The sequence below is a fragment of the Bos indicus x Bos taurus genome, chromosome 26, assembly GCF_003369695.1.
Source record: "Bos indicus x Bos taurus breed Angus x Brahman F1 hybrid chromosome 26, Bos_hybrid_MaternalHap_v2.0, whole genome shotgun sequence".
Lineage (NCBI taxonomy): Eukaryota > Metazoa > Chordata > Mammalia > Artiodactyla > Bovidae > Bos > Bos indicus x Bos taurus.
The window spans coordinates 36,600,073-36,625,526 of NC_040101.1; the positions used below are offsets into that span (position 1 = coordinate 36,600,073).

Genomic DNA, 25,454 nt, shown 5'->3' on the forward strand with positions numbered 1-25,454 from the left:
TCTTGATGTTCCTCTGCATCATTTATCGTATCCTTTTATACTAACCCATATACAGTAAGTGGGCTCCCATGCTGGCTCAGATGGGAAAAAATCCACCTGTAGTGCAGAAGACCTGGGTTCGATCCCTGGGTTGGGAAGATCTCCTGGAGTGGGGCATGGCAACCTACTCCAGTATTCTTGCCTGGAAAATCCCCATGGACAGAGGAGCCTGGCAGGCTACATTCCATGGGGTCACAAAGAGTCGGACATGACTGAGTGACAAAGCTCACAGCACATATACAGTAATTAAACTGTTTTCCTGAGCTGCTCCAGCAAATTAATCTAACCCAAAGAAGGGATTATGGGAACCTCCAATCTGTAGTTGATAGGTCAAAGGCACAGAGGAAGTGGATGGGGGTAGAGTTGTGGGACTGAGCCTTTTACCCTGTGAGATCTGATACTATCTCCAAGTGGATAGAGTCAGGATTGAGTTAAACTTTAGGATACCCACCTAGAGTTGGGCTTCCCAGGTGGCACTAGTGATAACCCATCTACCAATGCGGGAGATGTAAGAGTTGTGGGTTCGATCCCTGGGTCAGGAAGATCCCCTGGAGGAGGGTATGGCAATCCACTCCTGTATTCTTGCTTGGAGAATCCCAGGGACAGAGCAGCCTGGCAGGCTATAGTACATAGGATCACAAAGAGCCAGACATGACTGAAGTGATTTAGTGCAGAGATGCACATCTGGCATCAGAAGTATTAACTGTGTGATTGTAGTGTGAGAGTAAAGGAGACACACAGGAGGAAGCGTGAGTTTTTCCTATTCAGTTGCCAAAAATCCCGGTTTCCCATCTTTCTAGAGCAGAAGCTGATGTGGTGCTCCAGATGGGCTTGGTCAAGAGACCCTACAAAGATAGGTAGAAGGATGTAGCCTGGGTATTTTCCTAGGCAATCAGGCAGGTCAAAGATCAGCTGTTGCATCCTCAGCCTTAGCTCTCCCATAGGTCTGGCTCACATTAAATGTCAGTAAGTATTGCTTGAGTAAGTACGTTGAGATTCATCCATTAGCTCCTTTAGATCAAAGGTGGTGAGCTGTCAGTTTTCTTTGGCACAGTCTCCTTGTCTTTGTCCTTTAATGTCCCCTGTCCTTTAATGTCTCCTGGGCCCACAGCCACTTTTAAGAGCTTGTTAACTTTCTCCCTCTTATCAGGTATTCTGCTTGACAATCCCCTTCCCCGAATTTACTTCTAAAACTGTACCTTATACTTCTTGAGAGTCCCTTGCATCCCTTGGAAAAGACCCTGATGCTGGGAAAGATTAAGGACAGGAGGAGAAGGGGACAACAGAGGATCAGATGGTTGGATGTTCTCACCAACTCAATGAACATGAGTTTGAGCAAACTTTAGGAGATAGTGAAGGACAGGAAAGTCTGGTGTGCTGCAGTTCATGGGGTCACAACGAGTCAGACAGGACTGGCTCACACTGATCATGGATAATCAGAAAGCCCGAAGGCCCTGCAAAGTTAAACACCCATCAGGAGATAGTCAATAGACTATAATTTATGTTCTTCAACTTGCCCTGTTATAGGAGGTTTTTCCCCAAGGCTACTAAGGACAGGGAACAGAAGCTGAGGCTTACAGACTGGTCTAAACTGTTGCTGGTTACTTCTTATACCTCTTTGTGCTCTAAGAACACAGGGGAAGTGGGAAAGGACTGGGGGAAGGAGAGAATTCTCAGCCTCACTGTTCCTCCAGGACCCCAGGGCTCTGGGCAGGTGAGCAGATGGTCTGGGCACCCCTCATGGACTCTGATTTGCACAGTGGCCCAGGAATCTTGCTCACAGTGAGAACCTGCTCTGTCAGGAGTTGTGATGGCCAGAAACCCCAGTTATTGTCTTAGAGCTCAGACCCTCCAGGGTGAGGATCCTATCAGGGTTCTGTAGGTGACTGTGAGCTCTGCACAGGAAAATCCAGAGAGAGCTAATGGAATCCTGGCCATGAGAGATGTGCAGGGCAGAGCCAGCTGGACCAGAGGTGGTGTCCCCACCTCTTTGCAGAACCTCCCCTTTTAACTTCTCTTTTCTCTGCAGTAACAAGTTATTGTTGTTCAGTTATATCCAACTCTTCATGACCGCATGGACTGCAGCACAACAGGCTTCCCTGTCCTTGACAGTTTGCTCAAACCCATGTCCATTGAGTCAGTGTTGCCATCCAACCATCTCCTCCTCTGTCGTCCCCTTTTCCTCATGCCCTCAGTCTTTCTCAGTATTAGAGTCTTTTCCAAGGAGTCAGTTTTTTGCATTAGGTGGCCAAAGTATTGGAACTTCAGCATGAGTCCTTCCAATGAATATTCAGTATTGATTTCCTTTAGTGTTGAGTTGACTGGTTTGATCTCCTTACAGTCCAAGGGACTCTCAAGAGTCTTCTCCAACACCACAGTTTGAAAGCATCAATTCTTCAGTGCTCAGCCTTCTTTATGGTCCAAATCTCATATCCATACATGACTATGGGAAAAACCATAGCTTTGACTATATGGACCTTTGTTGGCAAAGTAATGTCTCTGCTTTTTAATATGCTGTTTAGGTTTGTCATAGCTTTTCTTCCAAGATACAAGTGTCTTTTTTATTTCATGGCTGCAGTCACCATCCACAATGGTTTTGGAGCCTAAGAAAATAAAGTCTATCACTGTTTACATTTTTTTCCCGTCTATTTAAGCTAGAGCAGTAACAGGTGGCTCCAGCTTAAATACCAATCATTCTTTCTGAGCCCTGACCTAGGCTCCAAATTATGTTTCATATTTTTGTTCCTTCCCTTCTCTGATAGGATCCTAGATGGTTTACAAAGAACAAATCATGCTGTATATATACAAGGTCTGACTAATACAAATAACTTCCTACTTTTAATTTTCATGCAATTTAAACCAAACCTAGAATTTCCACAGCACTTTGGAACCATAGATTTTTCAGGGGACTTAGTTGTAGGTATTTAAGGAAACTCCTGATAAGGGACAAAAGTCTTCCAGTCCCCTCTCTACCAAAGTGAAAGTGGACTCAGGTAGAGAAGCTTTTAAAGCATAAGCTCCAGAAGATGGGGCCCAGCTATAAGTATAATTTAAAGCTCTTCAGGTGTCTTTCAATATGTAGCTAAGGTTGCAAACCAATGTTTTAGAAAGGCTTTCAGAAAAGTTTGAGACTCGGAGGGGTTTCTAATGAAATACTTTGGGATGTTTCAGTTATACCATGTCAAAAATTTCTTTAACCAAAATGGAGGTTTTGTAATAGTGGGATGCCCCAAGGGTTTTTTTGTTTGTTTGTTTTTTGAAAGTATAGTTGATTTATAATTTTGTCTAATTACCTATGTACAGCAAAGTGATTCATTTATACATGTATTTATATACATTCTTTTTAAAAATATTATTTTCCATCATAGAATACTGAATATAATTCTCTGTGCTATACCATAGGACATATATTTATGCTGTTTATGCAGTCCATGTGTAATAGCTTACATCTGCTAACCTCCCAGTCCACCCCCAACCCTCTCCCCCTTGGTAACGACGAGTCTATTCTCTATGTCCATGAGTCTGTGTTTTGTAGATGGGTTCATTTGTGTACTATTTTACATTCCACATATAGGTGACATTATATAGTATTCGTTTTTCTCTTTCTGACTTACTTCTCTCTATGACAGTCTGTAGGTTCATCCACATCTCTACAAATGACCCAGTTTCATTCCTTTTCATGGCTGAGTAGTATTCCATTGTACGTGTAGACCACATCTTCCTTATCCCTTCCTCTGATGATGGACGTCTAGGTTGTGTCCATGTCTTGACTATTGTGAATAGTGTTGCTGTGAACAAGGGGTGCATGTATCTTTTTGAATGTGGGTTTTTTCTACATATCTGTCCAAGAGTGGGATTGCAGAATCATATGGTAATTCTATTTTTAGTTTTATAAGGAACCTCCATACTGTTTTCCATAGTGGCTGTACCAACTTAGATTCCCATAAACAATGTAAGGGGTTCCATTTCTCCACATCCTCTCCAGCATTTGTTATTTGTAGAGCTTTTATTTTTTTATTTATTTATTTTTATTTGTAGAGCTTTTATTGATGGCCACTCTGACCAGTGTGAGGTAGTACCTCACTGCAGTTTTGATTTGCATTTCTCTAATAATTAGTGATTGTGAGCATCTTTTCATGTTCTCATTGGCCAGTTGTATTTCTTTATTTTTCTTCCATTTTTATTTCTTCTTTGGAGAAATGTCTAGGTCTTCTGCCCATTTTTCTATTGGGTTGTTTATTGTAGTCATGTTGTATGATATGTCTGTATATTTTGGAAATTAAGCCCTTATTGATTGCATCATTTGCAGATATTTTCTCCTATAGCTTATCTTTTTATTTTTCTGTTTTTATGGTTTCCTTTGCTGTGCAAAAGCTTTTAAGTTTGATTAGGTCCCATTTGTTCATTTTTGTTGCCTTGGGAGACTGAAGGCATTGGTAATAAAACACTGGTATGATTTATGTCAGAGAATGTTTTGCCTGTGATTTCTTCTAGTTTTACAGTGTTATGTCTTACTTTTAAGTCTTTAAGCCATTTTAAGTTTATTTTTGTGTATGATGAGAGGGTGTGTTCCAGATTTATCAATTTACATGCAGCTGTCCAGCTTTCCCAGCACCAACAGTTGCTGAAAAGACTTTCTCCCATTGTTGGCACATTCCCCTCCTGGTTCCCTTCTTACTTTCTTCTATTTCCCCCTTTTCCCCTTTGTCCTACCTGGTTACATGGGGATTTTCTTGCCCTTTCAGAGTCTGAGATCTGCCAGCATTCAGTAGATACTCTGTTGGAATTGTTCCTCACGTAGATGCATTTTTTATATATCTTGGAGGTGAGCGTCATGGCCTACTACTCTGCCATCTTGATCAGTCTACCCAAGTTTCTTTAAGACAGCAAACTGCAGTCACTGTCAGATGTTTTTAAAATGGTACTCAAGAAGTGTAAAATAGAATTACCATGTGCTGTGCTGTGCTGTGCCTAGTTGCTCAGTCATGTCCAACTCTGTGACCCCATGGACTGTAGCCCGCCAGGCTCCTCTGTCCATGGGGATTCTCCAGGCAAGGATACTCTACCTTGGGTTGCTCTACCCTCCTCCAGGGGATCTTTCCAATTCAGGGATCAAACCCAGGTCTCCCGCATTGCAGGCGTATTCTTCACCAGCTGAACCCCTAGGGAAGCCCAGGAATACTGGAGTGGGTAGCCTATCCCTTCTCCAGGGGATATTCCTCACCCAGGAATTGAACCGGGGTCTCCTGCATTTCAGGTGGATTCTTTACCAGCTGAGCTACCAGGGAAGCCCATATGATCCAGGAATTCACTGCTGGTTATATACTCAAAAGAATCAAAAGCAGGAGCTCAAGTGGATATTTGTACAGCAAATGGATAGCAGCATTATTCACAGTAGCTGAAGGTGGAAGCATCCATGAGTTCATAAATTTATGAACGGATGAACAAAATGTGGTATATACATACTATTTTATTAATTAAATAAGAAGGCTAGGACTTCCCTTATAACTCAGTCCATAAAGAATCTTCCTACAATGTAAGAGACCCAGGTTCGATTCCTGGGTCGGGAAGATCCCCTGGAGAAGGAAACAGCAACCCACTCCAGTATCCTTGCCTGGAGAATCCCATGGACAGAGGAGCCTGGCAGGCTATAGTCCATGGGGTTGCAAGAGTTAGACATGACTTAGCGACTAAGCCACCAAACAAGGAGGCCATTAGACAGAGGTGGCTCTGATGTCTTGGCAACCTACATTAAGCAAACCAAAACTGAGGTTTGGCAATATTTCGAGATTAAGAAATCAAAGGACAACAAACCAGAAATATCCAAGTGGGCTTTCCCAAATAATGCAACCACTTAAGCTATAGCCAATCAAATAATCTCCTTGCCTTCCTTCTGCCTGTGTGCTGTAAAAGGTTTTTTCTTCACTCCTGTCCTGGAGTGCTCGTAAGCAATTCCAGTTTTTGCTGCCAATTCCAATGGATGTTTGCTTACATAAACACTTAAGTCTTTTAATATGTCTCAGCTTATCATTCAATAATACAATGAAGTATTATTCAGACTTAAAAAGGAAGGGAATTCTGATACATGCTACACCATGGCTAAACCTTGAGGACATTATGCTAAGTGAAATAAACCAGTCACGAAAGGACAGTACTGTTTGATTCCACTTACATGAAGTACTCCAGAGTTGTTAAGCTCACAGAGACAGAAAGTAGGTAGAAATGGGAAATTAATATTGAAAGGATAGAGTTTGTTTTGTAAGATGAAAAAGTTCTTGTGGATGGATGGTGGTAATGGTAGCACAACAACATGAATGTACTCAATGCCATGGAACTGTGCACTGAAAAACAGTTAAGATGTTGGATTACATTATGTGTGTTTTACCATAATTTTTTTAAAGTTTTAGAAATAGTTGGTTAAGTACTTCTGCAAATGAATTTCTGCATTCTTGCATCATACTAGGCAGAAGACCCACCCATGGTGGTGATTCATTTTACAGAATTAAGGTCATGCATGGTATGGATGAATAACAAGGGAAGGAAAATCAGTTAATAAATATCCTTCAGGCGTGAAATAATTTTTATTAGCTTTTTAGAAGTGAAAGTTGTCACTATTCTGCTACTTAGATGGTGGTACACGAATTGGTAGAGAAGTCATAGGGAAAAAGCGCAACAACAACAAAGTCACCAACTGTCAAAGTAAGATAGCTATGTGACCTCCAAAACGCAAAGGACTACGGAACTGGGAGTTCTGTCTTTAGAGGTTTTTGAACAAAACTTGCTATGTTGAGAAATTTGTCAAGCAATTTGAATAATGTCATTTTAAGGTCCCACAGATTTGCCAGTGGAGCACACAGCCAATGTGATTACTCTATAGTAAACACATGTTCTCATCTCCAAGCTGAGCAAGTATATAGAGACTGAGTTCCAGTAAGAAACCAGAACAGACTCTGGATGTGGACAAAATTAAATGGCAGAAAGCAAGACATAATGAAGCACAGCAACTTAAACCATTTCATGTCTCTCTTTGACTGAAAAAAAAAAAACAAAGTGTCTGAAGATCAGTGGTAATATGATCCATAAAGAAGGCGAGATGTTATCTGAGCAAGGATTTAGGGCAGGATGGGGATTCAAGAGACTGTATGTGCCCTAATGAAGGAAGGCCTGAAGGGCTCATGGTCATTTCTGCTAGGCTGATAGATACTCCACGTGGTCACTGTTGGCCCTGTTTCAACTCCCTCACTCAGTAAGCCAGTAATAAAACAAGCAGCAAATAAAACAAATGTTGGCAAGGATGCAGAGAAAAGGGAAACCTCATGTACTGTTGGTAGAAATGTAAAATGGCACAATTACTATGGAAAAGAGCATGGTGGGTCCTCCTAAAATTAGAACTGCCATAGGATCCAGCTTCCTTAGCTGTGCAAAAGTTCATAAGTTTGATTAGGCTTCATTTGTTTACTTTTGCTTTTATTTCTATTGTCCTGGGAGACTGACTGAAGAAAACATTGCTGGGATTTATGTCAGAGATGTTTTGCATATGTTCTTTTCTAGGAGTTTTTTGGTGTCATGTCTTATATATATAAGCCTTTAGGCCGTGTTCAATTTATGGTGTGAGGGTGTGTTCTAACTTCATTGATGTGCATGCTTTCCAGCATGTGACTGTCCAGCTTTCCCAACACCACTTGCTGAAGAGACTGACAGTGAAAGTCTTATCATTTGTGACTACAGAATACCTAACAATTCAAATCATTAGAAATGTGTAAGTTAGATAGTAATGTTAACCATAATCTCTCTACCTTCCCGAACGTAACTGCTGTTAACAACTTGATTTATATTCTTTATTTGCATATTCTTTGTATATGACAGTATTAAAATATATATTTATTGGGTTCACTTAAGAATCTAATGTGGTGGCTCAGAGGTTAAAGAGTCTGCCTGCAATGCAGGAGACCTGGGTTCGATCCCTGGGTCGGGAAGATCCCCTGGAGAAGGAAATGGCAACCCACTCCAGTATTCTTGCCTGGAGAATCCCCTGGATAGAGGAGCCTGGTGGGCTACAGTCCATGGGGTCACAAAGAGTCGGACACGCCTGAGCAACTTCACTTTCTTTTCTTTAAAAATACACCTTTTTTCCCATGTTTGTGCATATGTATCTACCTAAGTCCTTTTATGAACTTTTGCTCCATTGCATGGATGTTGATAGCTCAGTTTGTAAAGAATCCACCTGCAGTGCAGGAGACCCTGGTCAGTTCCTGGGTTGGGAAGATCCACTGGAGAAGGGATTGGCTACCCAGTCTAGTATGCGTGGGCTTCCCTCATGGCTCAGCTGGTAAAGAATCCACCTGCAGTGCAGGAGAGCTGGGTTCGATCCCTGGGTTGGGAAGATCCCCTGGAAAAGGGACTGGCTACCCACTCCAGTATTCTGGCCTGGAGAATTCCATGGACTATAATATAGTCCATGGGGTTGCAAAGAGTCAGACACGACTGAGCAATGTTCACTTTCTTTCACAGATGTAACATAATTTGCTTATCCAGTGGCCTGTTGTTAAACATTTGTATTGTTTTCATTTTTTTTCCTCTATTTCAATCAACTCTGCAAAGAACATCCTGGTATTTCTATCTCTGCCCTCTGTGTGAGTACAAGGGGAACTGCTACATCCAAGAACATTCTCCACTGTCATTTTTTACTTGTGCTTAGTCACTCAGTCCTGTCTGACTCTTTTGCAACCCCATGGACTATAACCAGGCTCCGCTGTCTATGGGATTCTCCAGACAAGAATACTGAAGTGGGCTGCCACGCCTTCCTCCGAAGGATCTTCCCAACTCAGGGACTGAACCCAAGTCTCTTGCATTGGCAGGTGGATTCTTTACCACTGAGCCAGTATCCCCTGGCATTTAACTCAGCACTAATTATTAGGGTTAGAACCATATCTGCTAGAGTTCCATGTGTAAATAAGAGCAAAAGGAGTTTCTCTGAGCCTTGTGTCTGCTGGTGCTTTGCAGAAATATCAGCGAAGGCGGAAGTACAGCCTGTCTGCTGTGTTCCATTCAGCCACCATGTTGCAAGACATTGGCGAGGCCATTCAGTTTGAAGTCAGCATCGGGAACTACGGCAACAAGTTTGACACGACTTGTAAGCCTCTGGCATCAACCACTCAGTATAGCCGTGCTGTATTTGATGGTAAGACTGACGCTGGCTGTCCCTCCTGCACACGTTTACAGGGGGCGCACCACGCGATGAGAGACATGCAGTGCATTCTCTCTCCGGCAGGTGGTATTCCCAGCATATGCGTGGTAGAATGGTGGAATGGGGAAGAGAGGTGGCTGGAGTTTAGACGCAGACCCTTTTCCAGGGGCTGCATCTCGAGGCTTCTCCCATGCGCAATTTTGACACTGGCTCTGTTTTGTAAAGTCATAAGATGGCAGCTAGCTGAACACTGAGCCTCCCCTAAAACAGCTCCTGCCCCTGCCCGCCTCTGCCCTGCCTGGCCCCAAGTTGCTTTTAGTTTGAGTAGTTGAAGTGGATGGAAAATCAGCTTCTGGTCATCGCTCTGTTTCTCCCCAGCACTATGACCTTAGCACATCACTTCATTCTATCCCTCATCTTCTCTAGAGTTGCCATGAGGATTAGATAGCTATATTCAAACCAAGATGGATGGAAAATAGTCCCTGCTTTTATAGAACTTACATTCTAGAGTATAAAATAAATCGTAATAGAAGTCAGAGTATGAGAATGCCCTAATAAAGATACAGACAAATGGTTGGAGAGTAAAGAGAAGGGAGGAAGAAATTCTGATCCAATGTCTCAACAGCGTTGCCACAGTTTTTAGCTAATTTTTATGCAAGTTGTGTTAAGCTAGCAAATGTGGGCTAATCTTTATAAGGCTCTGAGCAATACCAAATTCCATGTATCCAACTAAGGTTTTCAAAAAACAGGAAATTCTTTTTTTTTCTTGTCCCATTCCAAAAAAATATTTGCTTAGGATAACCATTTTCAGGGACAAACACATATAATCTAATCTCTTATGCTCTGTTTTCTGCTACCCTGTTATGTAATTATCAGTGATGCTCAGATGCATGGTCCCAAATCACCAAAAGATCCTGAGATCATTGTGCTAGGTTTACCAGGGCCTTTTAGAGAGATTTTTCAAAGCAGGCTGCACGAATATGGACTTTTTATTTATCCCTCAGTTGCTTAATTAAATAAAATGAAAGCATCAGACTACTCCGAACCACACCCCCAGGCCTATGATTAACCAAGCAGTCCAGTTTGTACATCTCTTCAATAAATGTGTTAAGTGTCCAGTGTTCACTGACCCTCAGTATTTTACACCAGGAAACTACTATTACTACTTGCCTTGGGCCCACACGAAGCCAGTTGTTACACTGACTTCCTACTGGGAGGATATTAGTCATCGCCTGGATGCTGTGAACACGCTCCTAGTCATGGCAGAAAGGCTGGTGAGTTTCTTTTCTACATTTCCTTTTCACCAAAGGGTGAATTATGTATTAGTTAGAATGCAGGTTAGAATGCAGTTAGGCTACTGAGGTAGTATCTGAGGTACCACAAGACCTCAGAATGTAATGGTAAGCAAGGTGAACACTATTTCCTTAGTAACAGTGGAGGTAGGTAATCCAAGGCTGGTATGGAGGTTCAGTGGTACTGGGGTACCCAGGCTCTTGCCCCCTCCACCTTGTTGCTCTGCTATCACTATGGCATTGTCGTTGTTTGCAAGGGAGAAGCAGCTCACCACTACACCACCCCTTCAGTCGGAAGGAAGGGGAAAGAAGGGGAGAAGATGATCCAGGCTCTCCCTTCAAGGGAAAGACCCAGAAGTCACACACTTGATTTCTCCTCATTTCCCACTGGCCAGAATCCAGTCATGCAACCACATTTTACTGCAAGAGAGTGGGAAATGCAGTCTCAGGCCTGCACAGGCGTGTGTCCAGGCGCAAGTTCAGTTACTGTGGAAAAGAGAGGATGGATGTTGAAGTAGAAGGACAGCTCACACTTTGTTCCATAATTTGTATGTGGAATATGGTGTGGAGAATGGTTCATTCCAATAGAAATATTGCGCCCCTTAGAGCTTTGCTGTCAAAGCAGTAAAAATCCCTACTGTGGAAGAAGTGGGTTCAGAGGACTTTCTTGTTGGAGGTGGGAGAGTCCCTCTGGTGGGAACTTGCGTAGATGAGACATCTGTGGTTATCCATCTGGTTGATGTTAATGAGAGGAGGAAAACATGGTTGGGATATTTCTAATCAAGTCAAAGATGCTAAGTTATTTCTGTCAGGTACTGATAGAATCCATCTGGGATTAGTGTTTTGATTTCCAAATTATATGAGTATTAATTTCTCTAAGGTGTTCCAACCTCTGTCAGCCTTGTACCACGGTGCAGAGGGGTCCTGGAATATACTTGAGCTAAGACCCCATGGCAAAATCTGAAAATGTTGTTTTATGCTTCAAAGACAATATTGAAGAGAACTGTACATTTAACTTAGGCATAATTGTCCACATAACAAAGTTACAATTGATGCACAGTGTGGTTGTGGTGTTAATTTCCAAGTTTCCATCTCAAGGGACTTGGTGGGAATTGGTCACACCTCTATTCTAATTATGTTTTGGGTATTTCCAGCCTTTTTCATCTTCAGTCTTTTCATCAGCTCTCTTCACTGTCCTAATTCCATAATAATCTGGACAGGAGGGTGGATTTCCATGGTCAGACTTCTGGGGACCATGGTGGGCTCTCCCTCAACCTCTCTGTTGGTAGATGCTCAAAGTGACACAGTAATACATGCTGGGTTTATCTTATACTTTCTGTGGCCCAGCTCTGGAACCACACTTGCTCTAAGGAGCCCTGGTTCCTTTGAGTGGGAGAGGAATGTAAAGAAGAATATCTGGTAGGGTCCTGGAGTGTTCACTACTACTGAGATGCCTTTGCTTCTAGGCCTTGTCAGCAGACAAACCCATATGTGTGTATACACATGTATGTTTTATATCTGTCAGTGTACTGAATGCAATGAGTTTATAAGGATGACTTCAATTCCATTTTATTGATAGTATTACGGGGTTTATTCTAGTCTTCCCTATTTCCATATTTATAGCTCCCTTCTCCAGCTTCCATTATCGTCAGTATATTTACTCATTTGTTTAGTTCTTCATAGGTAAAGTACTGGGATAAAACAGATCTAATTAGAGTTTGATATACTTACAGTTCTTTCCTTCCTTCAAACTGAGGGAATCATTGTGCTCAAAAGTTACTTGGGCTAATTCAGTGTATTATGTTATTCATGTGGAATATAGTTAGGTTCACTTGTTCGTGTTCTACATTCCATTTTAGGGTTCTTTCCCCCATCCTTGTTGGTTTTTCTTTTATTTACTTTCTGAATATATAAAATTTGCTTCATTTCAAAGGTCAAAGTTACAGGAAAAGGTTGTCTTATTACTTTATATATTGGTGTTGGTTTCATTTTGAGGAAAAATAGTGTTAATTTGTGGGGAACATGTTAAATGAAGGAAAAAATTTCATTTTTCTGTTAAATCCTTTTGTGTATTTTTCTTGAAAATAAAAGTTAAACCTTTGTTGGGTATAATGCACAATTACCAATTCTTTCTCCCCTCTCCATATTCTTCAGCAATCAAACATAGAGGCTCTAAAAGCAGGGATACAAGGTAAAATTCCTTCAAACGAACTGGCAAAAATGTGGCATAAGCTCATGGATGAAGTTATCGAAGACACAAGGTACAGTGATCTTACTTGTACTCTAGAATCCCCAGCTGTGCTCCCCTCTCTTAAACTGTAAGACCAGAAGAGTCTCTAGAATTTTCTAGCATTTGCCAGAAAAATAATTTGAGTCAGCCAAGTTTCTCAAAAGGGAAGAGTCTGAATCACCAGCAGGAAAAGCTCTGCTTTCTGCTGGTGCCAATTGCAAAGCAGAGGAAGGAGGCTGGGGCCCCCTCCAGGAAGTCGTCCAGGTGCAGCCGCAGGGGAAGGGTTGGGCAGCAGGGAGGGCTGGTCTGTCTGGCCTCTGCCTCCAGGCAGCCCTGGTGTGCCCACCACCCCAGGAAAGGTGACTCCTGGCTCCCACAGAGAATGGGATCTGATGGTGGGGCATTAATTTTAGAGCCATTTAGAACAGCGTTCTTAATTCATAAACACATTTTCAGAAACAGCGGTTTTACTTTACTGTCAGATGGCTAATGAGTCCCCTGGCCAAGCCTTCCTTAGGTGAAGCTGGAGAACCTTTATGACTTGGGGAAACTGTTCAGATCTCTGGGCATTAGTGATCATTCTGAACTCATTTTAAATGTTGGCCAATAAAGCAGAGGTCAGGGAAGTCCCCAAAGAAAAGCATATTGAGTATTTCAGAACTTACACTACTAGTGAGAACCAGGGCTGTCCACCCACCCCTGCCACCCTCCTTGCCTCTGAGCGAATGCCTTAACACTGTCTCCCAGTCTCCTTGCGCCCTCTAGTGGTTTGGCTAGGTAATTGTGATGCAGCTGAGATTAAAGCGCCTCGGGGAGCTTGTTTAAATGCAGAGAATTTATATCTGGGTCCTAAGAGGTCATCTCTTCCAATCTTCTTATTTTGTCTACAAAAGAGGCCCAACAAACAGAAGCCCAAGGAGGTGAAGTGACTCATCTGAGGCCCGGAGTTGGGTTTATTAACTTCTTTTCCTACCACGTGGTTCCCACTGCTGTATCTATTTACTGAACATCTTATGTGTGGCCTTTGAACTACAGCTTCCATTGATATTTTTGCCTCAAAGAATCATTTCAGGGACTTAACCCTTCTAATGTATTGCCATAATTACCAGTGAAGCCAAACAATAACATTTGGTAATACCTTTCATGTAGAAAATGCCTATGAATTTCAAGGCTTGTTGAGCAAAACACAAAAATATTTATTTATACTTTTTTTTGAAGAATCAAATTGGATGTGTTTTAATTTTAGGAAATTTATGTTTAGGGAAGTCAGCTAGGATTTCCTTAAGAGTCTGGGTGAAATTCTAACCAATGAAAGTTCTAGGTAGAAACAGTGAGAGTAGAATTTCCTGGAACAGGTGACAACTTCACTTTGACCCCATCAGTAGCCCTGGTGAGAGGGAGGCCCTGGCAGAAAAAGGCTAATTCTGGCTCCAGCTCAGCTGTTCTAGTGGGAGCTTGACCTATACAAAGGGTTCTTGCTTTTTTAGGAGGGAATGGGCCCCTATGATTATCTGATGAGATGACAGTGATGATGGCAACATCATTTAGACTGTGTGTGTGTGCGCACACTCTCAGTCGTGTCCAACTCTTTGAAACTCCACAGACTGTAGCCCACCAGGCTTCTCTGTCTATGGAATTCTCCTTGCAAGAATGCTGGAGTGGGTTGCCATACTCTGCAGTAGACATTGCTCTAAAGGCTCGCCATATGTTAATTTACTTACTTCTCACCACAACTCTAAAGGTAGATATCATTTTTCCACACTTGAGGATAGGAAAACAAAAGATTCAGTAACTGGTCAACATCACAAAAGTAGTAAATGATGGAGTCAGGACTTGTACCCAGATATTCTTCTCTAAAGCCTCTGGTTTTCATCATGATGCCATCTTTATCATGATGTCACACTGCATGCCAACCCAGACAGACACTTTTCTTTGTAAGTTTCAGGGAGTCAACAGACTTCCAGAGGCCTCCTGAAGACTACCTAGGGGTGCATGGGCCCTAGGTTAAGAAGTCTTCCGCTAAATAATCTCCAAATGTCCCTTCCTTCTTCATTTTGTGGGTCTGTACAGTGATCATAGGAAGCAAAAAAAGGGAAGGCCAGTTCTTTCCAGCTGTCGCTTCTGTTTTCATCTTCTTCCCAGTGATTCCACAGGTCTTGGGTCAAACCCAAGGAATTGCTTTGGAATTTTCATCCCCCTGCATGCCCATGTCTGTCTGGCAGGTCTGCTCTGCCAAAGCCACGTACATTCACCTTCAGCTTTAATGTGGTAACTCTTGTAGAGTCTGTTAGGAAATTGGTGTGGTTTGCAAGATTGAAACCAATTATAAATGAATTTGATAGTTCTGAAACCCAATAAGCCATTCTGCATATTCTGTTTTCCCGTTTTAGATACACGTTGCCTCTCACAGAAGGAAAAGCTAATGTCACGGTTCTCGATACTCAGATCCGAAAGTTGCGATCCAGAGCTCTCTCTCAGATACATGAGGCAGCTGTGAGGATGCAGTCTGAGGTCCCAGACGTCAAGTCCACATTGGTGGAAATTGAGGACTGGCTCGATAAATTAATGCAGCTGACTGAGGAGGTAGGGCTTTTAAACTTCATCTGGTATGGAAGTGGGATTCTGCAGAATGGCACCAGGGGTAGAGATGGTGTTGGGAAAATCTAGTACATTATCTTAGACATTGAGCAGATCTGATGGATGATGAAATCAAGGAGTTACTGGACTGAGATGCTAATGGACAAACATCACTGAGGTCAGGGTAGAAGAATTTCGAGTTGGTTGTCCTGGAAAGGTCTTCATAATGCACACGCTGTCATTGTCGTGGTACAATCAGAGAACATTTCAATTAGAGTGACACAGTAGCAAATCTGTGTAGTACCTTTGGTTGGGATCAAGAAGACCTGGCTTTGAATCCTGGATCTACCATGCGTAACTTTGGGCAAAGTATTCAATCTCTCTAAGCGTCAGTTTTCCCATAGATTAAATGAAGAGAATTTCCCTGGTGGTTTAGTGGTTAAGAATCCACCTGCCAAGGGGACATGGGTTCGATCCCCGGTCCAGGAAGATTCCACAGGCTTCAGAGCAGCTAAGCCCATACTCCACAGCTACTGAGCCTGAGTGCCACAACCCCTGAAGCCTATGCACTCTAGACCCCATGCTCCCCAACAGCACAAGAGAAGCCAGCACAATGAGAAGACCACCCACCACAACAAAGAGCAGCCCCTACTCGCCCCAACTGGAGAAAAGCCTGCACGTGGCAATGAAGACCCAGCGCAACCAAAAATAAAAGAAAGACATATTTAAAATAGATAAATGGGAGAGAAGTAGTACTCAGTTTCCAGCACTGCTTAACGAAGTTAAAGAAGATGAAGAATGAAAAGGCCTTAGCCCGGTGTGGGGCACCCAGCGAGTGCTGGATTACTGTCGGCTGCCACTGACCTCTGTGGGTTGGAAGAACAAGGGAGCAGGAGCCCCCTCCCTCCTGACCTTCACAGATGGGGAGGTGGAGGGCAAGGTGTAATACGTTTGTGAGTAGAGGTACATTTGAAAAACACATGTGATGCCAGGGCATTTTTGTTTTTCACTTTCTATGCTTTGTTACTTTCCAAGTTTTTTTTTTGTTGTTGTTGTTACTTTCCAAGTTTTTTACGGTGAGCTTATATCAGCTTTAAAATCAGAAAAAAAGAGGTTTTAAATAACTAAGTTAATATTGCACATTTGGAAAATGTCAGATTGTGAGGTAGAGATGCTCTGTCTATGCCCTGTGAAATAGATGAAGCCCGTAACCCCTTGACTGCTGTGGATGTCTGTCTTCAAATGATGGGAGAGGTAAAGGGGGTATTTCACACAGTTTCTCTGTCGAAAGGGTCTTTGGCAAGTGAAGGCCCTCTGTTCCCTTTGGCCAGTCACAGGCCAACAACCTGGGGTCCTGGAAGCCAAGAGCCTCAGAAGAAATTTCGGCAGCGCCCTAACCACATTGTTTCTTTGATAAATGGAGCCCTGAGGGTCCAGCCTGCAGGCTCTGTGGCCTTTCTGCATTTGGACTGACTCTAGCTTTGCTTCCTGTTCCATCCCCTCCTGTGAGCAGCCTCAGAACAGCATGCCTGACATCATCATCTGGATGATCCGGGGAGAGAAGAGATTGGCCTACGCACGCATTCCCGCGCATCAGGTTTTATACTCCACCAGCGGCGGGGATGCGTCTGGGAAGTACTGTGGGAAAACCCAGACCATCTTTCTGAAGGTATGGCTTCCTCACTGTGCAACGTGAAGTACTTGAGTGCAAACCCCATGTTCCCAGGAAGGGCTGTTTTATAATTTGCCTGCCATTGAATGGCTAGGGTGATCCTGATCCATTTCAGCTTCTTCTGGTCCTTCCTCTAGGGTGGTAATTACCAGAGTGCCCTGAGGTCTGCTGGCTTCAATCAAGGACACTTCCGTAGAGGTCTCTGTGACACTAATATTAATATGGCATTGTGAATGCTTTGCTTTCTGGCATGAATTTTCCACTTCTAATGTCTCTTGTGAGGCAATGCCACTCTTGCTTTCCCTACTAGTGAGTGAGTGGGAAGCAGAAAAAAACAAAGGTAATATAGGTAGTCCATGCAATCTATGCTCTAATCAAATGGGTCCTCAGATTGAAAAAACTTTGAGAATTACTACTTTAGGGTTGGGGTTCTGAACATATTTGGAGACACGGACTCCTTTAAGAGTCTGATGAAAGCTATTGGCTCTGTCTTCCAAAATAACACACATCTCAGATGTCTCCAACATTCTGCATATGATTCAGGGGCTTTGTAGAACCCATCAATTCATCCCAGGACCCTGGATTAAGAACTTCCCTTGTGTGCATAAGAAGAACCAGAGGAGGCTGGGGATGGAAATAAAGAGATCCAAATAGTTGTTAGATACAAGTTTGACATCCCTCTCCCTTCCAGACTCCTCCTGAGTTCCTTAGAATATCAGGAATGGGGGAAAAATCGAGAGAGAGAAAAGCAGTCACGGGAGAATGTTCCATTAAAACAGGGAGATATCTGCTAACTTTTAATAAATGCACTCTTTGCTCTTTAATCAAGAGGGTGAAAATAGAACCAAGGTGATTATCTTCTTTCAAGTGTCTCTTGGTGGAATAAATTTTACTTAAGATAGAACCACAATTATAATTGACCTCAGCACTGCATGGAAGCAAACTGATTAATAAGTAAAACTTCACAGCGGGTGGGAGAGGAGGCAGAGTGGTATTCTCTGTGTTGGGTTTTAGAACTCAGTGCATAAACAGCAAAATGCTTTTAAGAGAATGTTGTATATATGTATTGATATGTATATATATGTACATACATATATCAATATATGTATTGATAATACTCATTATCTAGTTTAGGTAGTCATTTAAGTCAGTGTTTTTTTTTGTTGTTGTTGTTGGTCTTGCGACCTCTCTTCACTCTCAAAAAAAAAAAAAAAATCACTGGAGACCCCAAACGCATTGGTGTACGTGGTTCTATCTATCAATGTTTACTGTAATAGAAATTAAAACTGACATTAAAAAGTATTTATCTATTTTAAGATAACTATAATAAATCCATTATATTTTAACAAACTATGTATTTTTATAAAATATAACTGTATTTCCTTTTAAAAATCAGAATGCTGAGTGATACTGTTTTGCACTTTTGCAAACCTGGCTTCACAGAAATATAACTAAATTCTCAAAATTGCTTCTACATTTAGTCTGATGCTCTGAGTTGCTTGGTTGAAGTGTATGAAAAGAATCTGACCTCACATATTATACGTATTTGGAAAAGGGTGGAGTATTTGAATAACTTTTACAGATAATTGTGGGTACTTATCTTTGATACAACACCAAATTCAAGTGGTAGCTTTTAAAAGATTAACTGCCATATGGAACCTGAAACCATATCAGTGAACTTTCCATTCTCTGCTACATTAAAATCCATTGGTCTACCTTGTACTTTGAATGGCTCTTTTACCCATGCCTGATTTTAGTAATAGAAAGCTTTCATCATTTGGAAAATATTCGTTCCCTGAGTTAGGCAAATCTTCCTAATGTTGACACGTTTCATCATAGAATAAAAAGTCACATTAACATCACTTACAATAAAAGCTCTTATGTATTGGGACGCTATCCGGTTCACCCACTGAGGCAGAAACTAACTTTCCAAAATTCTAATTTTTAACTTGAAACCTTGAATTTGGTCATTGGCAACAAAATACAGTCCCTTATTGTCCTTGACGTGACAAGCTCACTTGTTTTTGTTCAAGAAAACATCTGCCCCATATCCAAGCATGAATAACCATATTGGGCAGCCAATTGCTGTTTCAGAAAGAAAAGATATTTCATTTTTAAAAAAGTCTAGTTCAATTCACAGCTTGATTGGATAAGAATCTTTTCTCAAAATAGATACAAATACACAGCAGAATTTCATCATACAAAAGACATGTATTTGGATATCATGATTTAGGATTAGCCATTTTTACTGCTTTATCAAAGGAATTCATAAGTGAAACTGGCATTTTGTTTTTTTCATTGAGAGTGATGAAGAAAACTATTATTACCAGTGCGGTTTGGTGTTGCTGCCTTGATTCCTGCCACAGAGGTTGGAGTCTTATCCACGCTTGCTTTTTTTTTTCACCATCAGTGCAAATGTCAGTACAGTGAAAAAAGCAAGTAGCATCCTAGTATTATTAGGAAAATAATTTTGACCTCATGAGCCTCCTGGAAAGATCTCAGGGACACCCAGGCGTTCCTGATTTAGTTGTTATTTTACTCTTTGTAGACGGGTCATTTGGAAATATTTTAGCTGCACAAACAAAATTAGACTGTTGAAAACAATGATTAGACGTTCAGTCCACTTTTGTTTTCAGCTTAATATCACAGTCTGTGCTGTGCCTGGCATAACGGCTCATGTTATTATACATCTCTCAGTATCCACAAGAAAAAAACAACGGACCAAAGGTGCCCGTGGAGTTGCGTGTGAACATCTGGCTGGGCTTAAGTGCTGTTGAGAAGAAGTTCAATAGCTTCGCAGAAGGAACATTCACCGTCTTTGCTGAAATGGTACTTCATTATCTTTTCCTTTTTGTGGGGGAGCACTGTTATGTTTTCAGTTCAGATGTCAAATCAACCACCAGCATAATCGCTAACTAAAATTCCATCCAACGGCCCTTCATTAAGGGGGTTGGGAATGATTGACTGGAGGTCTTTGTTGGGACACCCCAGTGTGATTCACACACAAGCACCCCAGGAGTGAAGAATGCTTGAGAGGTGCCAACCTCGAGAACCTGCTTGGGGTCTCTTTTCTGCCGTATAGCAAAGTGTCTGGAGTCTTTAAAACACAGAAGACTCATTCCTCAGAGGGGTTTGCCCAAGGGCAAAGAAAATGCTGCCTGAATACTTTAAAAACAGTAAGAGATAATTTGTAAATCCTTCACTGGGTTAAAAATCCACTTAGTTTATCCAAGGTCTCATTAGAGTTAAACCCTTGAAAACAATTTTCACAAACTGTTACATCTAAAAGTGGAGTTAGTTGTATTTCTTTTATTCAAAGTGCTTATTGATATAAATGTATTAGATATAGTCAGTGGAGGTCTTCTGACAATTTTCAGATGAATTCCATTCTTTTACAGATGGGCCTTCATGCTCAAATAATTGAGGAGAAGACTATCTTCATTCTAGCTAAATTGTAATTGTGTTTCTACCATCTATACCTGACTGCTGGTTCAGGATTATAGCTCTGATCTTCTTGCTGGGCAAGAAAACCCATGGCCATCTTTTAGTTTTGCTTTTCTTTACCTGGCACATAGTAGGCTCCTGAAAATGAAAGTGAAAGTCGCACAATCATGTCCAGCTCTTTGCGACCCCATGGACTATGCAGTCCATGGAATTCTTCAGGCCAGGATACTGGAGTGGGTAGCCTTTCCCTTCTCCAGGGTATATTCCCAACCCAGAGATCGAACCCAGGTCTCCTTCATTGCAGGCAGATTCTTTACCAGCTGAGCCACAAGGGAAGCCCAACAATACTGGAGTGGGTAGCCTATCCCTTCTCCAGAGGATCTTCCCGACCCAGGAATCGAACCAGGTCCCTCATCAGGCCCCTACTCAAATGTCTTCCATCCTTCTTTAGCCAAAAAGTCCCCAGCTACTTATGTAAATCATGTTCTCAGTGAGCTCATCAGCAACAAATGGAGATGTCGGCTCGGACACAGAGACTCTCACCACTGGCAAATCTCAGCCCTCTTTATGGTTTGCATAGTGCAAAACCGACCAGACTGTAGATCTATAAATCCTGACTTAGAAAGGAATGCCCTATAAACCTGGATCTGCCATTGCCACAAAACCTGCTTCCAGAAAGGTCTTGGCCTACTCACCATACTCAAGAAGCAATGAGGGCTCAGAACTTTTTGACCACATAGAGGCTGGGTACTAAAGGACCTTCATGTTTCAGATGGGTCCTTTGTGCTGCCTAGAAATATATACCATTAATTCTAATATTGTTTCTGTGGGGAAACGTGCCCCATGTTTTAGGCAGCCGACTTATAAACAAACTTTAGAAGACTACATGTTCATAAATTGAGGATTTTTGTAGGTATCTAAAAGATTAGGTTCAGAGAACTATTTGGAGCCATTCAAAATAATGGTAGAAACAACTAGCATGATATATCAATGTTTATGAAGCACTCTTACAATCATTTGTACACCTGAACTTCAGAATAATCCTATGAGAAAGGGAGTGTTACCTCAGTTTACAGATGAGAACACTGAGTCTTAGAAAGATGAATGATTTACCCAAGGTTGCAAAATCAGTAATAGTCCGATTTAGGTCCATACCTTCTCAATATAAAGCTTTTTCACTTCTCATTGTTTAGCCTAAGTCCTAGATGGACCTAAAAATTTATATGTTGGCTTTATTTCTTGCTCCCTGATTATGTTTCTCCAATTTCTTTTTAATAGTATGAAAATCAAGCTCTCATGTTTGGAAAATGGGGCACTTCCGGATTAGTGGGTCGTCATAAATTTTCCGATGTCACAGGAAAAATAAAACTCAAGAGGGAATTCTTTTTGCCTCCAAAAGGCTGGGAATGGGAAGGAGACTGGATAGTTGATCCTGAAAGAAGGTAAGTTTTCTATTTTCTGAGAAAAAAGGATGGTAATGGGGTCTTTCCTGAGAAACTGATAAATGAATCTTCTCCATCATCATTCTTGATCAAATTTATATAACACTCGCTGAGCAGAAGTAATCCACAGAAATGCATAGAAGCTTGAATGATGTCATCAATGTCTCATAATAAAACAAAAAAATATTAAAAAGCACTTGGTACCAATATAGCTGAGAATGTATTACATGCAAATGTGTCAAGCAATGTGTCATTTTTTAAAAATCTGGATTGCAATCTTACAAGATAGGTAGTGTCAAAAATCATGAAGAGCTTGAGATTTTTTTATCTTCCTTGCAAGCTAGCAAGTCACCTGCCACAATTTTGTGGATGTTGGCAGGAGACTTTAGACTCCCAAAGCCAGAGACAAAGGACCCACTGCAAAGAGCAGTACCAGAGTATCAGTATTGGCTCTCATTCTCCGAGCCCCAATTCCTAGAGGGCGACAAAAAAGGGCCAGGTGACACTTGAACATGAAGAGGATTGTGCAACAGGAATCCTGAGCTTAGGGCACCCAAATCATTTATAATGTGTAGTAACCACGCTGGCCCTTTGCTCTGGAGAGAAACACTGTGTCTTTTGACTTTGTTCCTCATATAAACATCCTTGAAAAGATAGTCTGTAACAAAAGTTATGGAGCCTATGTTTAGAAATGCAAGACACACAAAGAATGATGTCCCAACAAAAAGTTCCCAACAAAAAAACAGTGTTATCTCCACTTTAAAGATGAAACAGACATGGAGAGACCAAGTCACTTGTCCAAAGGCATACAGCCTGTGGCTGAGTGGTATAGACAGGGCTGGAAGCCAAGTCTAGCCTGGGTGCCAAAAGCAGTTCTAAACCAATATGCTGGAAGGTCTGCAGAAAACAGATGGCCCTCTTTAAATGGATGAGTTGGATGGTCTATGCGTTACATCTCAAAGGCTATTATTCAAAAGAAACAGTAGAGGGGGCAAGTATGTGTCCCCTGGAGTCTGGAGGAAACCAAAGGGTGGTTTCTGAGTGTTGCCAAAAGCTTTGGAGCCAGAACACCCTCTTTTTTCCACCTCAGGACAACGTACTTACTTTTGGAGGAAACAAGCTTGTGAAGTTGGAGTTGAAGACCTCAAGCTAGAGTTTGTTGTTTTTGTCCACATTTGCTTCCTATGAGCACACAGGATTAGGGAAGGAGGGGAAAGAAGTGTGCTGGGTCTGGTCTGTTAAGTATTTGCATACAATTACTTTTAACCTTTGACGGTCTTCCCTTGTGGCTCAGCTGGTAAAGAGTCTGCCTGGATTGTGGGAGACCTGGGTTTGAACCCTGGGTTGGGAAGATCTCTTGGAGAAGGGAAAGGCTACCCACTCCAGTATTCTGGCCTGGAGAATTCCATGAATTGTATATATAGTCCATGGTGTCGCAAAGAGTCAGACATGACTGAGGGACTTTCACTTTTAACCTAAGATGGCCTTTTTTGGGGTAGAATTGGGGTTGCTGGTGAGAAGAAAGGAAATGGGATTTGAATTAGAAGGAAGGAAGGAAGGTTAGTGAGGACTGGAAAAGGTCAGGGGAACTGGAAAAGCTGAAGGTCAGAGCCTGTCAGAGCTGGATGGGACCCCAGAAGCAGCAGTCAGAGAAGCGATGGAGAAGCCCAGCTTATACCAAGGGTGGGAACTTTTTGTTTTCTGATTTCCCTCCAGCACTTGATTCTAGGGGAGGATACAGCAGGGCAAAGATGTAGAGACAGTAAAAGGAAAAAAGAAATCCCAGTTGAGCAGATACCTGGCAGAAAACTTAAGCCAAAGTTGGAACCTCTGTACTTTCCTCTGTGGGTTGTTCCAAATCCAGGAGGAAAGTTGGCATGACAGGGAGGCAATATAGATTTCTCAACTGGCCAAATAGACCATAGAGTCTAAAATGACCTGGTTTGGCTGCCATTCCTACCAAGGAACTATCCAGAAAATGTAAACCCCTCCCTTCAGTTTGTGTTACCTAGACCAAGCAAACCCCCAGAGAAAGGTTTCCACACTTGGCCCATGAGACCGTCTCCATTACATTTTTAAAATAGGAGGAAAGAGGGAAGATGACTCTCTGTTCTTTTGAACTGTTAGCCAAGAGTCAGGCTGAGAAAAAGCTGAAGGGCCCTGACCTGACCCAGAAACAGAAGCCAGGTCCCTAGAAGGAGCTGCCCACAACGGCAGTTTTCCCAGTCCCACCCTAATTACTGAGCAGAAGCAACGCTGCTAATTTGAGACGTTCTCTGTAATTTAGGTCTCCTTGTTCCAGCCGCCCTTCTTCAAAGGAATGTCAAAAGCTATTAGTACTAAAAGGAGTTTGGAGTGGGGAACCCAATAGGGTAAGGGCGAGGAAGGAACAGGGGGCCTCCCCAGGGGTGTAGATGTTTTCTGGCCATTGGAAATAGCCGGGGTGGTCAGCGACCACCTTTGGTAAAGGTTTCTCCTTTGGTAACACGAGCCTCTTCCCACACAGCTTGCTGACCGAGGCGGATGCGGGTCACACAGAGTTCACAGATGAAGTGTACCAGAACGAGAGTCGCTACCCCGGGGGCGAGTGGAAGCCGGCGGAGGACACCTACACCGATGCGGTGAGAGCGCCTCTCCCGTGTCAGCTCCGAGAAACCGTCACCAAGCACAAGGCGGGGCTCCCCGGCTCTTCTGCCCCATTTCACGTTCTGAACAGTCCTTCCTTTATAACTTAAGCCTCCAGAGCACATCCGTAACTATTTCCTATAGAGAATACATGGAGCCTATTTTAACTAGGTATTGGGACACGGAGACCTGGGTTCGATCCCTGGTTTGGGAAGATCCCCTGGAGAAGGGAAAGTCTACCCACTCCAGCATTCTGGCCTGGAAAATTCCATGGAGTCAGTGGCGTCCAAAGAGTTGATGACTGAGCGACTGTCACTTTCAAAGTCTGGGTTGTGCAGGGTTTTTTTTTTTTTTTTTTTTTACTGTATTATGTAACTAGCTTTTAAAAGCATAAATTGAATTCTCGAGTCTTTGGAATAGTCAAACAGCATAAAAGGAAATGAAAAGTAATTATTCTCCTTGATCCATACCCCCCACTTTGAGATAACCATTGAACCAAAGATAGCAGTTTTCTGTTCCTATACAATAACTTCTTTTTTTACCCCCCCGAATAGAATGGTGTCAAAGGCACAGTTCCACAACTTGTATTTTTCACTTGTATTTTCATTATAATGTGTCTTGGACATCTTGAGTTTTTTTTTTTTTTCATCTTGAGTTTTTTAAAACATTTCTGCAGAGTGTTTGATTATATGCACCCCTCTATAATTTAACTGATCCTCTTTTTGACATTTAGGTTGTTTTGTTTTTTTTTTACAGTCTTTGTTTTTTATAAGTAATGTGACAATGAACATCCTTCTACATACATTCTTATTCATTTAGGAAAGTTTGCCTGGAGGAGAGGTCCCTAGCTTGGTCAAGGTTTCAGTGCATATAAAATTTTGACAAATATTGGCAAATCACTTTCAAAGAGGCTGTACAAATTTATATTTCCAGCAACAGAAGAGAG

At 42.1% G+C, this 25,454-nt stretch overlaps 1 protein-coding gene across 5 annotated transcripts in view; it reads left to right on the plus strand.

Moving 5' to 3' along the window:
* MYOF (myoferlin) overlaps positions 1 to 25,454 on the plus strand; it is a 178,747-nt gene that overhangs the window by 100,186 nt on the left and 53,107 nt on the right. For all 5 annotated transcript variants that reach the window (XM_027529445.1, XM_027529440.1, XM_027529441.1 and 2 more), the window contains 8 exons: positions 9,043 to 9,220; positions 10,376 to 10,500; positions 12,673 to 12,779; positions 15,139 to 15,331; positions 16,839 to 16,994; positions 19,695 to 19,826; positions 21,720 to 21,883; positions 24,390 to 24,504. In XM_027529445.1, the coding sequence (XP_027385246.1) occupies positions 9,043 to 9,220; positions 10,376 to 10,500; positions 12,673 to 12,779; positions 15,139 to 15,331; positions 16,839 to 16,994; positions 19,695 to 19,826; positions 21,720 to 21,883; positions 24,390 to 24,504 (1,170 nt within the window). The remainder of the gene's footprint in view (positions 1 to 9,042; positions 9,221 to 10,375; positions 10,501 to 12,672; positions 12,780 to 15,138; positions 15,332 to 16,838; positions 16,995 to 19,694; positions 19,827 to 21,719; positions 21,884 to 24,389; positions 24,505 to 25,454) is intronic.